Raw genomic sequence first — 14147 nt, 5'->3', positions numbered from 1 at the left:
AAATATATATATTCCATACTACTCAATTTGACTTCTTAGGATATATCATTTTCAACAAAGGACTTATAATGGATTTGAAGAAGGTCCAAACTATCATGGATTAGAAGATTTCAAAAATAATAAGAGATGTGTAATAATTTTTAGGCTTGCCAATTACTATCAGATCTTTATTAAGAATTTTTTCAAGTTATAGCTTTACTTACATGTTTGACTTGTAAAAGAAAACTTGAAAGGAATAAAGAAGCTGAAGCAATGTTTGATGATTTAAAGAAGGAGTTTATTTCTATACCAATTTTATATTGTGTTGACTTTTTTAAGATATTTTTCATGGAAATAGATGCATCAGATTTTGCCTTAAGTGCAGTATTATCACAAATGGGAGTAGATGACAAATTCCATATAAAAGCTTTACATTTTAGAAAAATTTTAACAATCAAGTTTAATTATGAGATCCACAACAAAAAATTCTTTACAATCATGGATTCATTCAAAATATAGTGTTATTATCTAAAAGGTGCCTTGAATTTAATCACCATGTATATAGATGACAAGAACCTCAAGTATTTTATGATGGTAAGTGTTTTGAATTGTCACCAAATTTGTTGGAGCATGTCTTTTATCAAGATTTGATTTTAAGATTACCTATCAACTTCAAAAACAATAAGATTTGTTAGACATTCTTTTTAGATGTTTTTATCTTGGACCAAAAGAAGAAGATGTATCTTTTGATCAACAAAGAATAAATTTCTTGAAGCTAAAATATTTTCACTTTTGAGCAATAAAATTAATATTGATTATTAATTCAACATTTGTTGAGCAAATTCAATGAAATATGTTCTTTGATCTTTTTTTTCATGATATCAAGAATAATTCTTTTAAATCTTATGATGCTTCTAAGTTTGAGTTCAAGAACAACCTACTCTATTTCAAGAGATGATTATACATTCCAGAAGGCAAGGCATAATTACGTATTTTTCAAGCTCTTCATGACTTTCTAACAATTAGACATTTGGAATACAATAAGACTTTGGAATTATTATCAAGAAATTTTTGGTGGCCTCAAATATAAAAGGCAATCAAAGACTTTGTATAATCATGTGTTATTTTTTGAAGATTCAAAACTCCTCGCCATTGACCTTATGGACTTCTTTAGCCATTGCTTTTTTCAAAACAACTATAGTCTTTTGTTTCTAAAGATTTTATCACAGATCTTTCAATCTCAGGTTTGTATGATTCTATATTTTTGGTAGTAGATTGTTTTATTAAGATGGCACATTTTGTACTATATACAAAATTTATCACATGTAAATAAATGGCTAAGTTTTTTTTTAACAACATCTATCACTATCACAGATTACCTAAAGATATTATATCAAATAAGAAGACTCAATTTATATCAAGATTTTGGAAAATCCTTTTCAAGTTTTTAAAGGTGGATATAAAGCTCTCTTTGGCTCTTCATCCTCAAATTGATGGACAACTGGTATAGGTAAATGAAATTTTGGAGCAATATTTGAGATGTACCATCAACCATCATCAAGGTGATTAGACAATTCTTTTATCATTGGCAAAGTTTGCATATAATAATTTGGTATATTTTTCTATTCAAAATTTTTTTTTTTTTTACCAATTATTGTTATCATTCACAACTTGATACTTTTGACTTTTTAAAAGTTGATAATCTTATGGTGAAAGATTTGGCAAATCATTTGTCAGAGCTACATACAACAATGAAGGTGTAGTTAAAAGAAGATCAAGAACGACAAAAGATTAATGCATATGCCTATTGCAAGAAACAACCACAATTCAATATAGGTGACACGGTATAGTTACTTTGTTGCAATATCAAGACCACTCGTCCTTGTGACAAGTTGGACTATCATAGACTTGGACCTTTTTCTATTAATCAATAAGTCAATTTTATTGCTTATCAATTGCATCTATTAGAATCTATGAAGATCCATCCCGTATTCCATATATTTCTTTTTTAACCATATAAGATAGTAAATATCTTTGGAAAAAGACAAATGCCAACTTCCCTTATAGAAATGGATAATAATCAAGAATTTGATGTGGAAGAAGTCTTAGATTTAAAGCAATGCCAAAATAGATTAAAATATCTTTTTAATTTGCATAAATATGATATTAGTGAACACACATGGAAACGAGGAAAGAATCTTATAAATGTAGCAAAGAGGGTTGAGGCTTTTTATTGATGTTATCCATCAAAACCAAAATGAAGAATAACAAATCTTTTTTATAAAAGAAATAAGATCTAAGAAAGAAAGTATTATACCTTCTACTCTTGTTTGTAACTTTTGTCTATTTGTAACGCTAAGGAGATGGAAAACCAACAACCAACAGATTCAACTCAAGAGCTATACTTCTTAAATTACCAAATGAGGCATTGTAATTGTCACAACCTTTAAGACAATGTTATCAAGATAAAGATTCTCAAGAACAACATATCCTTCTTCAAATAGATGGCAAGATACAATATGGTTGATATCACGACTTTAGGAGAAACTTCCAATATTTGGTGATTTTATTAGACGTAGGAATGACCCTTGATAATGTTCCAAATGTTTTATTTGAAAAGAGTTATGAAGGCCTCAACAACAATCAAATAACAAGATGGTCTTTCTATCCTAGTATGGAATACTATTGATGGCTAAGACGACCTATCAACCATCTTCAAAGCAAACAAAGATCAAAGTATTTGGGAAATACAATTTGCCGCATCTTGAATTTCCTCAAGATATGATGACCTCTCCTCATGGAACTCATCCCTAAAAGAGGAGGTAATATCACCGATATACATATTTATTTTAATATTTATCAATATGATTAAGTAGAAGTAGATAAAAGTAGATTTATTTTATAATACTTTCTAGAAAAGCTTCCTAAAAGCTTCATTGACATTGTTTTGACTTTATATGTGTTTGTAATTGATTGATAGTATAGAAACTTGGTCAACAAGTAACTATATGTTAGTAGCTTGCGGAACAAGTTAACTATGTGGCGTACATATAAAAAACTTGACTTGCAAGTTAAGATACATGTCCTGCAAAGTCAACACATTTTGGAGGTCTTATAAGACATTGCCACATAGCTTTTAATTAAGAGTATATATGGAGGCAAGAGTGAAGCTTTCCTCACTCTTGTCAATGCCTTTATAGTTCTTAGTCTACTTTCAAGACTCTCTAGTCTTCTTGTTTTTGGCAATAGCCATTCTAATTCAATATATTATCATCTTTGAATGACTTTCTAGTTCTTTTGAATGACACTGAAGTGTATTGAAGAATTCTTTCTTCGAGATTTGCATCCTTGACAAAATGTATTTTGTAAATTTGAATAATATTCTAATAAGGTTGGAATTATTATTTTATTCTAGATTTGATAAATAAAAAATAATATGGTAAAATAAATAAAATTAAAAAATAATTCACGATTTAATAATATTTAATAATTTTCTTCTATTAATTACTTTGTATTCTATTAAAATAACTATAAAATTACATTTGTATTAGAATTAATAAATTATCTTGATTTCATTTAATTCTTTAATATTTTTATTTATTAATACCATTGTAAAACATTCATTGGTTTAAAAAAAACTTTGAAATATATTCAAGTTTTTTGAAATATTACATTTGATTTTATCATATTTTTATTTTAAAATAAATAATAATTGTATCACAAATCATATCTTTTATAGAAAAAAAAATGAAATTGAATTTAATGCAAAATAACATTGTTATTCATCAATTTATAATTTGCTTGTTTTCCAAATCAACTAATTTTATTGCAATAGACAAATTATTAGAAGCATTAAGGTGCAAATAAATTCTAAGAAATTATTAACAAATTTTGCAGATTTATTATTAGATAGATTCTTTGCAGTGATGCAATCCAACATTGAATGTTTTTTTCTTAAATTAAAATAATATCTCTTGTAAGCATAAGATTTTTTATGCATTTAAAATTGTACAAATTTAAGAGCAATAAATTGCTAGAAGTTTGGCAAAATGAAGTATACATCTAGGATTAAATTATGAAGAGAAGAAGTCCTTTATAAGAAATCAATACATCAATGCACAAGATCATTGTTTTAAGCATTTGAGGTTTTGAAATAATGTAACAACATACACATAATCAGTTGAGTTATTCTGTGTAAAAATACTCATTCAAACATCACATGCGAATGTACACATGTGAAAAAGTTAACCATTATTTTAATAAAATTGTTTTGTGGAATCGCATTGAAGTAAATACTAAATGATTGCATGACACAAGTTAAATAAGTAATTGGTAGAAATCAACTGAAGAGAGGTCGTTGTTCACATTACACCATGTCTTGAATTGGCACTAGAATTCATTCGTGGTGCCAAATTTTTCAGATCAAAAATTACAGTGAGATGCTTCGGTAAAACCTAAGAAGCATTTTTTCAAAAGTTCTACCAAAGTTCATCTTCAGAATCCAAATATATAGATAACACTACTCTTCATTGGGTTTATCTACACCAACCCAAAACTTGTAAGTGCTACAACATTGTATTGCAGCTGTTTGCACTCGCTTGAATACTCTACTTACCACTTGATATAATACAGTCTATCATCTCAAAACTGTACAATTGATTCAAAAAATCTCATCTCGAGTCGTACAAATTTCTAGTTGGTTGTCAATCTGTAAGAGATTGCTAAATGACTAGGCTCCTAGACTTAGTGTGTCTCTTTGAGATACTGAACTAGTCTATAGATCCTCTCAACTTCTCAGATACCCCTGATCCATTTCATTTAGTTGCAGTGCATCAAACTCACCAAACGTATTGAAACTTCCTGCAACAGGAGGAGAATTTAAATTTAAGGAATAATCCAAGTGTGCTTGCTGCCAGTCACACTTAGATCCGATGCCTAGATGTTTGCCATCAAAAGAGCTTCAATCTCCGCTTGTGACCGACCCCTTGTCTCCAAAATAAATCTATTAACGAAAAGGGCAGCAGCAAGACAAATGGTTGCGAAGCCGGTGTATACGGTACCAGTTCCCAACTTCTTCAACAAGGATAAAAATGTCAATCCGACTGTAAAATTGGCTACCTGCATAATACAAAATTTGAAGTAGTTAGTATGTAGGTTCAAGATTGTATTGACTTAGTATACTAAACATCATTTCAAATTATTAAGTTATATACAGTTCAAAGACTAAATGACATTCAAGTTCAGAGGAAAGCTGGTATCGAAGTAAATTCCAAGAAAAACAGTATGAAATCAAAATCTTACCCAATGAACACACATAGCGACTGATAAGGCCTTTGCTCGAATTTGATTGGCAAAAAGCTCAGGTAAAATTAATGCTGGCACTGGTCCTGCACCTAATGCAAACATGAACACGAATCTGCATCCAAATAAACCCAGGAGATTGTCAAATTTCATTTCAATATCCAAATTTCATTTACACATCACTCTTCTGGCGTAACTTAAAATACATGCAGAGGAACAGTTCAGAACAAAAAAGTGTTAATGAAAACTTACGCTAAAGTGCCCACAAGAGCCACTGCTCCTTTGGCTGCGCTCAATACAGGTATAGTTGCTGTAGCTGCTTGTGCTGCCATAGCCAAACTCTGCAAATAAAAAATTAAGCTTAAATTTCAGATTAAACGCATCACGATGGGCATTCATTTAGTAATTTAGAAACTACAACCATTCCTGTGTACCGTAATCAGAATTGGAATTTGGCGAAAAAGATTTCCATTGCCAGTAGAAGTGATATTCACTATTTGAGTGATGCAAACATGTGCAAACTGTAATGTACAGAGAAAAAACTATCTTCCCTCAGGAATCTACTAAGATTCCAATAAATAAATAATTGTACAATCATACATTAAACTTTAAACCGCACAATCTTACAACTACACCAAATTTCAGCAACATAATAAACAGAGGAATGAACTTACCATTCCAGTGAAACTATAAATCATAAGACTACGTCGACCAACTTTATCCATCAAGTAGCAAGCCAAACATGAAGCTGCAAAATAAACACTAATATAAGAAACTTGCAATCAAAGATAATATCTAATCCTATTTGTTAAATTTCAACTGCAAAACATCTACGCTTCAATGAGTGCAGGACTGCTATACAGCAACATCCATTTATCAGAAAAGAATAACACTGGTAATAGTATTTGATGATAACCTATAAAGTTCACCACTCCCACGGCAACACTTGCTCCCACTTCTGACGTAATACCAGCACTTTTGAAAACTGCTGATGAGAAATAGAAAATGGCGTTTATGCCAGCAAATTGCTGGAACGCAAATAGTACTGCCCCAATCGTGACAACTGCAAGTACAAGCAAAACCGATTTGTTAGTAGCCACATTATTGCTGACATAAGAACTACTCTCTTCATGAGGGCAGAGAGCTTATTCTAAATTATGAATTATCTCATCAATCATCATGAATAAAAATCATACATCGAATTTCCTGATTGACAAAAGTCTCCGATATTCATACAAATTCAAACCGTACCTCTGATATACCGTGGATCAAGCAAAGCCTTCCAAGATGAACCACCCTTGTTTTGTTGTTCACCTCGAGCAAGATCAACCATGGCAGCTTTCACGTGCTCAGCGCCCCACAACCTTGAAAATTCGTTCTTTGCTTTGAACAATTTGCGTTGCTGCGTAAAAGAGGAAGTATCAAACAATCCGCATCATAATGCTATCAAATAAACATCCAATACATGAAAAATGTAAATTCAAGAATTGAATCAAACTTGTCGATGTAAACGTTAGAAGAACTAATTCGTTCTTGACATCTGCGGAATGTCAAAATAACACATGTTTCATTACCTTAAAGAGCCACTCGGGACTTTCAGCACATGATTGCATCGCTACGGCAAGCACAACAGCTGGTATGGTTGACAGAGCAAAACATACTCTCCACCTACACACGAGAATTATGATTGTGTTAGATAAGATATTACATAACATATTGCACAGCACTTATTATTGGATATTACAAGTTGTAAGTCCTACAACGTCGACGCCAACTAACGAAGGTATTATGTGTTGTAAAATGTCATATCGTAGAAATATTTCTTTCTGTAGATTTAGGCACATAATTATCAAGTTTGGTATGTACCATCCGGCCACATGCGCAACAGGCAATCCAGCTACTAGTGCACCAAGAATTCCAATACAACCCGCAATCTGTAGAAGACTGCCATTTGTTCCTTTGACGTGAGTCGGGGATATCTGTACAAAAACCAACATACAGACAATGAATTCAACAGATATAAATTGAAATGACATGCATGATAAAAAAGCAAGCATGCTTCTGAGCTACTTTCGTCAAACACAACCCAAATCCACGAATTTTCTTATGCAACCTAACCCAGAAAAGTGGGCATAAAACAAACCTCAGATATATAAAGAGAAGCTACTGGGCCAGAGAGACCCAATCCTGTTCCAACGAGAAACCGTCCTAAGAGCATGGAGAAGACATTTGGTGAAAGAGCACTGCGAAAAAAATGAAACTTGGTCAGAATTATTGAACATGATTGAGCAGCACTGAAGGAAAAGATTCACGACCTAACCAGAACATCGCTTGAATATATCTCAACACTTTTTTCGTAAATACTACCTGAAACATAAACATGCACGAGTTGTCCAAAAACAATTACCTGGCAATGGAACCACATATCATAGGAATGGTACTAAGTTGAAAAGCTCGTCTTCTTCCATACTTATCAGCAACAGAACCGCCCAGTGCACAACCAATGAATGCACCAACAAGGCATATGCTCACCACAAGCCCTGCACATTACAAAACAAGATTTAAATTCAGCTCAATTTATATAACATAGAAGAAAAAAATCATTTTCATACATCCACAAGCTCACATTAGGAAAATAAAGTCGGAATGAAATATGTACCTTGAATGAGGGCACTTCCGGCGAAACCAAGATCACTGGCTATATATTGAAGAGGGACGTTCACGACCCTGTAACACAAATGCTTACAACTTCAGAAATACACCAAATCCATAATGCTACCAACCACCAGAAACCACACCTAAGCAAATACTTACTATTTAGTCTATGTGCATGTACAAACTCACCCGACATGGTAGCCAAAGAGAACAGACGTAAGTGTTGCAACAGCAACGTGTGGAAAAGACAGTTGCCATGCGGGTACGGGTGCCGCGGGCGCTTTTTGTTTCAAGGACCCTGAAACCATGACAATCAATTAATACACAAACACACAGAATATTTAACAAGTGAGTGAGATTCATAAGCTCTACAAAGTGAACAAAATTCACGCCCAACAACTTGTGCAAACATGACTACGAACCTGGAGCTGGATTGAGTTGGGTGAGATCTCTTTGACGCTTAAGAGTCTTCTCAATATCACCAGACAGAGAGCGCCTGATTTTCTTTTCAATTACAGTTGCACGGGGACGGGGTCTTTTCGAACTCCAAAGAATCGCATTCTTTGTTCTTTCAACAAACAGCCCCAACGAGGCACTTCTACTGGAGTTCGTATATGAGACGTCCTTCCTCCCACTGGTTGATGGCACTGGCTGTTCAATACTTCTTCCCCTCCTCCTATGTGGATACGAATCTTGGCGCGACAACTCTGAAGAAGGACGGCGAGACCGACCCTCGCGAATTGATGGAACTCCATTACTGGTTGCGGGAAGACACAAAGGATTAAATATTCCATTACTTGCGTAAGATAGTCGAGGAGAGGATAAACTGGTCAGCTTCAGGGGGTTGTCCACCGCCGCATTGATAGTCCTCGTTCCCTGGCGTTGCGACTGACATGCAAGAGAGCCATATGAAGTGCACGGGGAGGACGCTCCCTTCACGCAAGCGAGGCTGTACAAAGCGCTTGACATGTAGGATCGTGGACCAAAAGACCTTGAACACTGCAACAAGTTGTCCTAAAAAAAGATTTGAGGTCGCCTGTAAACGCCTGAGACGAACAATCTACCACGCCTACTTTCACAGTTCGAAAAAGCAACCACTTCGCTACAGTCCCAGCAATCTTGACCGCACTACGACCTCGTAACCACCAGTTCACGGCAGTTGAAGAATCTGGGTCAGAGAACACACAACATCCTCGTCCTCACGACAACAAACGAACCTCTCATGAGCCACAGAAACCTCCAATTATCTGTATCAACTCCGCTTGCCAAACCTACAATCCTCCCACCCAAGTCGCCAAAGAACACTCCTCCAAACTCCTCACACTCCCCCTTCACTCCTCAACAAGTCTTCGAAAAACAATAATAACGATAATTGTATCAGTCGACGGAGAAATGCAGCGAGTATTACGAATATCTGCACGCACAAACGTGGTCTCAATCAGCACACAGACATGCACCAAATCATTTGTACCGCGCCGCCTCCTCCTCCTCCGAAGCGCACTCACTGCCTGTCTGTCTTCCTACTACTAATCTCCGCAAGGTCTTCAAACACGAGCGAAGAGAAATTATGGGTTGTGGTGCAAAGGGCGAGGAGGTGAGTCTCAGTGACTCAAACGAAGAGTGAGTAAGTGAGTGAGTGAGTTGAGACAGATCCGGTAGGCCGAGCGAGATGAGAACCATGGAAATCGCTGCAACGCGAGGAAGGCTTTTGGAGACCAGTGCCGCCGCGCTTCGGCTCTCGACGTCCAGCAGATGGCGTCCAGCGCTTGCATTACCTTTTATTTTTTACTTTCTTACCTCTGCCCTGGCGGGAACGTGCGATCCTCGTCCTCAAGAATCGGTACTTAAAAAGTAAACGAAAAACGAGGTTCAGACCCAAAAAAAACATTCCGTCGCCCTTGGAGGTCGGAAACAAATAATACTACTATAAACCTCTATAAACCTTCTATAAACCCTTCTATAAACCTTCTATAAACCTCTCCCGTTTCCCTTTTCAGGCTAGAAATAAAATAAAAGTAAAGTAAAGTAAAGTAAATGCCTCGCATTACTAACTCGAAAATCCATGCAAAACCCACTTCTATTTTTCTTCTGACCCAATGCTATGGAAATGGAATATCTGTATATAATTAATTTAGCATGTTAGTGTTTTCTAGATTAGTTGTTAAATAAGGACTTCCAGAATGCACAGTATCAGTTCGGTTTCGCCCATTGGAGTTGTGGAGAAGTACGAGATACCAAATGGGTGGTTTGTTGTTGTATATCGTCAATGGTTTTTGGCCCATGTTCACTGCAAAGTCCCCACCAGCGGAATAATGCCTTATTCCTAACGAGAAAGTGTGAGAGCTGGGCATGGCTGCCCATTAGTTGGGGACATCCCCTCCCTCCCACACACACACACATTAGTATTTTGACCTCCACCACGCAAAGTAGAAGAAGAATCATACAAAGATATTTAGAACCCCCATTGGAGTGAAAACAAAAATGAAATGTAGGGGTGGGTGAAAAACAAAGAGGGGCCCCATGATGGTGATAGGGGGAACAGGACAAACAAGACAAACTCCACCCATGCCAGAATGCCACCATGGTAGCCCCATTGGATGGATAGAATGGATGGAAGGATGAATGTGTGAATGGATGGGGTCTGAAAGTGGGTTTTAATGCCTCCTGCTGCTTACGCCCGGGTGGCAGGAGGGAGGAGGATATTACCTACATAGAGCCAGTCCACTTGTCGGGTGGAAGGAGTAGAGGACACTGCCAGCTGGCCTGCAGGAAACTAAAGCAGGGGTCCTCATCTCACGAAGGCCCTCGTGGACAACCACCCCATTGGCCCACTTTCCTGCGCCGGGACTGACTCATCACGGGTCCTGCCCCGCTCACCCGCCTTTCATCCTCTCCCTTTCCAGAATCATCGGTGTCCCATTCCTCCCTCCCTCCTTTCCTCGTCGGAGCATGGCTGGCTGGTGGGGTGGTCCTGTAACCGCCTCCACCCGCTGGATCGGTCACCGGTTGCCGATGGGCGGTGAGAAGTGATGCCTGTTGATGGGCGCCACTGCGAGACCTGGGATTTTTTTTACCAAAGGGGGGAGAGTGTGGGGAGAGGGAGAATCGCGGGCCAGGTGGCCACATCGACATCTGCCAATGGACGTGGTAGTATAGATTCCTGCAACTGATGCGTGGTGATAGGTTCTGTTATGGTGAACCCTATTCCCATCACCATTCATTCATTCCCGTGGGGGGTGAGGGTGGGGTTCCGTGAAATCTGAATGCCGGGTTTGATGTCGTCACCTTTTCTCTCGATTGCCCCAACTGAAACGTCAACCATATGAAAGAAAACAAATGTTGTATATAAATAAATAAATAATTATAATAATAATAACGACAACACGACCCTTAGTTTCTGAAATGTCAACACACTCGTTGAAATATCGCAGATTTTGCAAGATCTTTGAAATTGTTTTGGAAACATTGTGGGGTATAAAGATCTTTTTTGCATGACGTGGAAAAGTAATTTGTGACTTTTTTGTCCTACTTCAAACAATTAAGCATTGAAATTTACAACTTTGTGTATAAATCATAAACATATGTTTTACTGGTGACAGTTCATCAAACATAAGAAAACAAATGCACGATTCAATTTTTGATCGGATCAACGTCACCAGTAAACACATTTGTATGTAAATCTTTTATATCATTTAGCCAACAACATTTAAATTATAAATTTCACTGTAATGAAATACATTTCATATATCTCTCTCTCTCTCTCTCAATATATTATGACTTCTATAATTATTCTGGTATTTGAAATTGTGTATGTTGTAATTTTTTAAAAATTTATAGCTGTGATTGCAGAAGAGCTATAAATAATCCTACTGTATATATTCCATTTATTTTTTAACTTATCTCATCTTGTCTTAAACATCTTAGTCGCACTGACCATCTTGCAAATTATTCTCTTATACTTTGAATTATTTTTTTCTGAGAAAAATGTAATATAATATTTCAAGCTTATAACATTTTCATTGAAAATATATTTGAAATCAATTTTTATGAACAAATACATTGAATTTGTTAATAAATATTATTTAAAGTTGAAATAAATTACCAAAATATACATATGTGTTATTTCATTCTTTAGCTGAATTAAAAAAAAAAAGACATAATTAATTAATTAATCAATCAAAGTGTACACTAATAATATCGTGTTATTTTCATTTATTTATTTATTTATTTATTTATTTATTTATTCCCATTTCTTACTTTTGAAGATATTTTATTTATACATGTACAAAATTCTACTATTCATCATTGCATCCATTTAATCAACTATAAACTTTTGCATTGTAAATCATGCAGTATTCCTTAAAAATTAAATAATAGAATAGGATAGAATATTCCATGATCTATTCATGACTAAATATTTCTTGTACATATATACATACATACATACATACATACATATATACATACGTATATGACTTGTGATTTTTAATTTTACTCTTTTATGCTATTTATAGAAACAATACAACTTTATCTTTTACTTTTATAGTAATATATAGTGTGCTAATTATAAAGTAAATAAAACAAATTCCAACATTATTTATGAATAGTCACAAATCAAGATCCTTTTGCATGATGAAATTCATTTTTTTAAAATTCTATTTCAATGTAAATATTATTAGCAATAGAATATTCAAAAATTACATATTTTCTCATAGTATTAAAAAAATAAAATACTATGTACATATATATATATATATATATTGATTTACACCTACATACCTCTCTTTTAAAAAAAATATATATACCAAAGACATGTAAGATATTTAGAACAACAGTTAAGAGTCGAAAAATATTACAAATATTACAAAATATATTTAATAATTTTTAATATTACAAAAATTGTTTAAAAATTAAAAAAAAATAAAATATCTAAAAGATATTTTCATACATGCATTAAAAGAATAAAAAGAATATACAATGTTATTTATTTGCTTATCAATTGATTATTTGTTTTACACATATAAAGGTGAAACAACATCTATTAAGCTTTCCTATAAGATATTATCAAATTAATCTATTTTTACCTACTTCTATCTATCTACATTATCTAGATAACTATTAGAATATATATATATATATATATATATATATATATATATTTATAATAAGAAAAGAAAATTTTTTTCTATTCTAACATTATTTTCATTTTGAAATAAAAAAAAAATGCATATGTCTCTTAAATTTTTTGAAGACATAAAAGAAAACATAGAAAAGTTTAGATATGCTTAAGGATATGTGGTTTGCAAACAAGATTGTAACAAGCATTAGATAGGTTGTAAATGTAACAATGGAAAAAATTTTAGTTAACAAAATAATTTTATCTATCAAAAAAATACAACAAATTAATTGATTGGGTGTCCATTTGAATTGCATCTATGTTATTTGCAAGGTAATATATAATTGCACTTTATAGTAAAAAATAGTCATTGTAATCACAAGCCTTCAACATCACTTATAGGTCATTCTATTATTTGACAACTTCAACCAAAAAAATATAAAATAATAACTCTGATGCTTGCCACAAAGGTAGCACCAAAAAACATAATAATAGCACTACATGAAAGATATCCTAGAATTTATATAAATTAATTGTATTATTTATAATAAGAAATATAAAAAAATGTACATAAATAACTATTAGAACTTACATCAATAATCACGAGATTAAAAAATCCAACAATCAACTAACTAAAGGATAGATCTTATGGAGCAATAAACGATTTGAAGATTTGATTTAAATACCATTTTAATTAGTGGTACTAGTAAATCAAATAATTTTGATTTTGTTGGTAGATAATGGTGGTAATGGTAGTGAAGCAATGATGGTAAAAAGAATGGTTGTGACAAGGGTGGATAGGAATTATATCTTAGTTTTTTGTGGTTACAATGGTTATTGCTATACCAAAAGCATAATAGACATATCTTGATTGTTGATATTTTTTATTCCAAAAGTAGATATTTTTTATTCCAAAAATGTAATTATGTAATTTTCTATTTAAGATACAAATTCAAATATTAAGTAATATATATATTTTTTCTAATAACATGGTTATATCTTTTGGTAACAATGTTGTAATAATTTTTTTGTAATTATTGATAAAAAGAGCAATAAATTATAGTATTTTAGTATGAGCCAAAAAATTATTATACAG

General features: G+C 33.6%; 1 protein-coding gene across 1 annotated transcript; it reads right to left on the bottom strand.

Moving 5' to 3' along the window:
- Positions 1 to 4355: 4355 nt before the first annotated feature.
- Positions 4356 to 9603, bottom strand: LOC112292688 (putative plastidic glucose transporter 2). Its single transcript, XM_024541433.3, has 13 exons — positions 8358 to 9603; positions 8125 to 8233; positions 7940 to 8007; positions 7688 to 7820; positions 7424 to 7523; positions 7147 to 7259; positions 6855 to 6948; positions 6532 to 6682; positions 6197 to 6343; positions 5955 to 6028; positions 5533 to 5621; positions 5281 to 5395; positions 4356 to 5097 (listed from the first exon to the last, which is right to left on the bottom strand). Exons 1-13 carry the CDS (start codon positions 8902 to 8904, stop codon positions 4915 to 4917), a joined length of 1923 nt encoding a protein of 640 aa, XP_024397201.1. The 5' UTR covers positions 8905 to 9603; the 3' UTR covers positions 4356 to 4914.
- Between the last annotated feature and the right edge of the window lie 4544 nt (positions 9604 to 14147).

The sequence above is a fragment of the Physcomitrium patens genome, chromosome 15 (genome assembly GCF_059467195.1).
Source record: "Physcomitrium patens ecotype Gransden chromosome 15, ASM5946719v1, whole genome shotgun sequence".
Classification (NCBI taxonomy): Eukaryota; Viridiplantae; Streptophyta; class Bryopsida; order Funariales; family Funariaceae; genus Physcomitrium; species Physcomitrium patens.
This window is presented reverse-complemented; position numbering and strand designations above follow the sequence as displayed.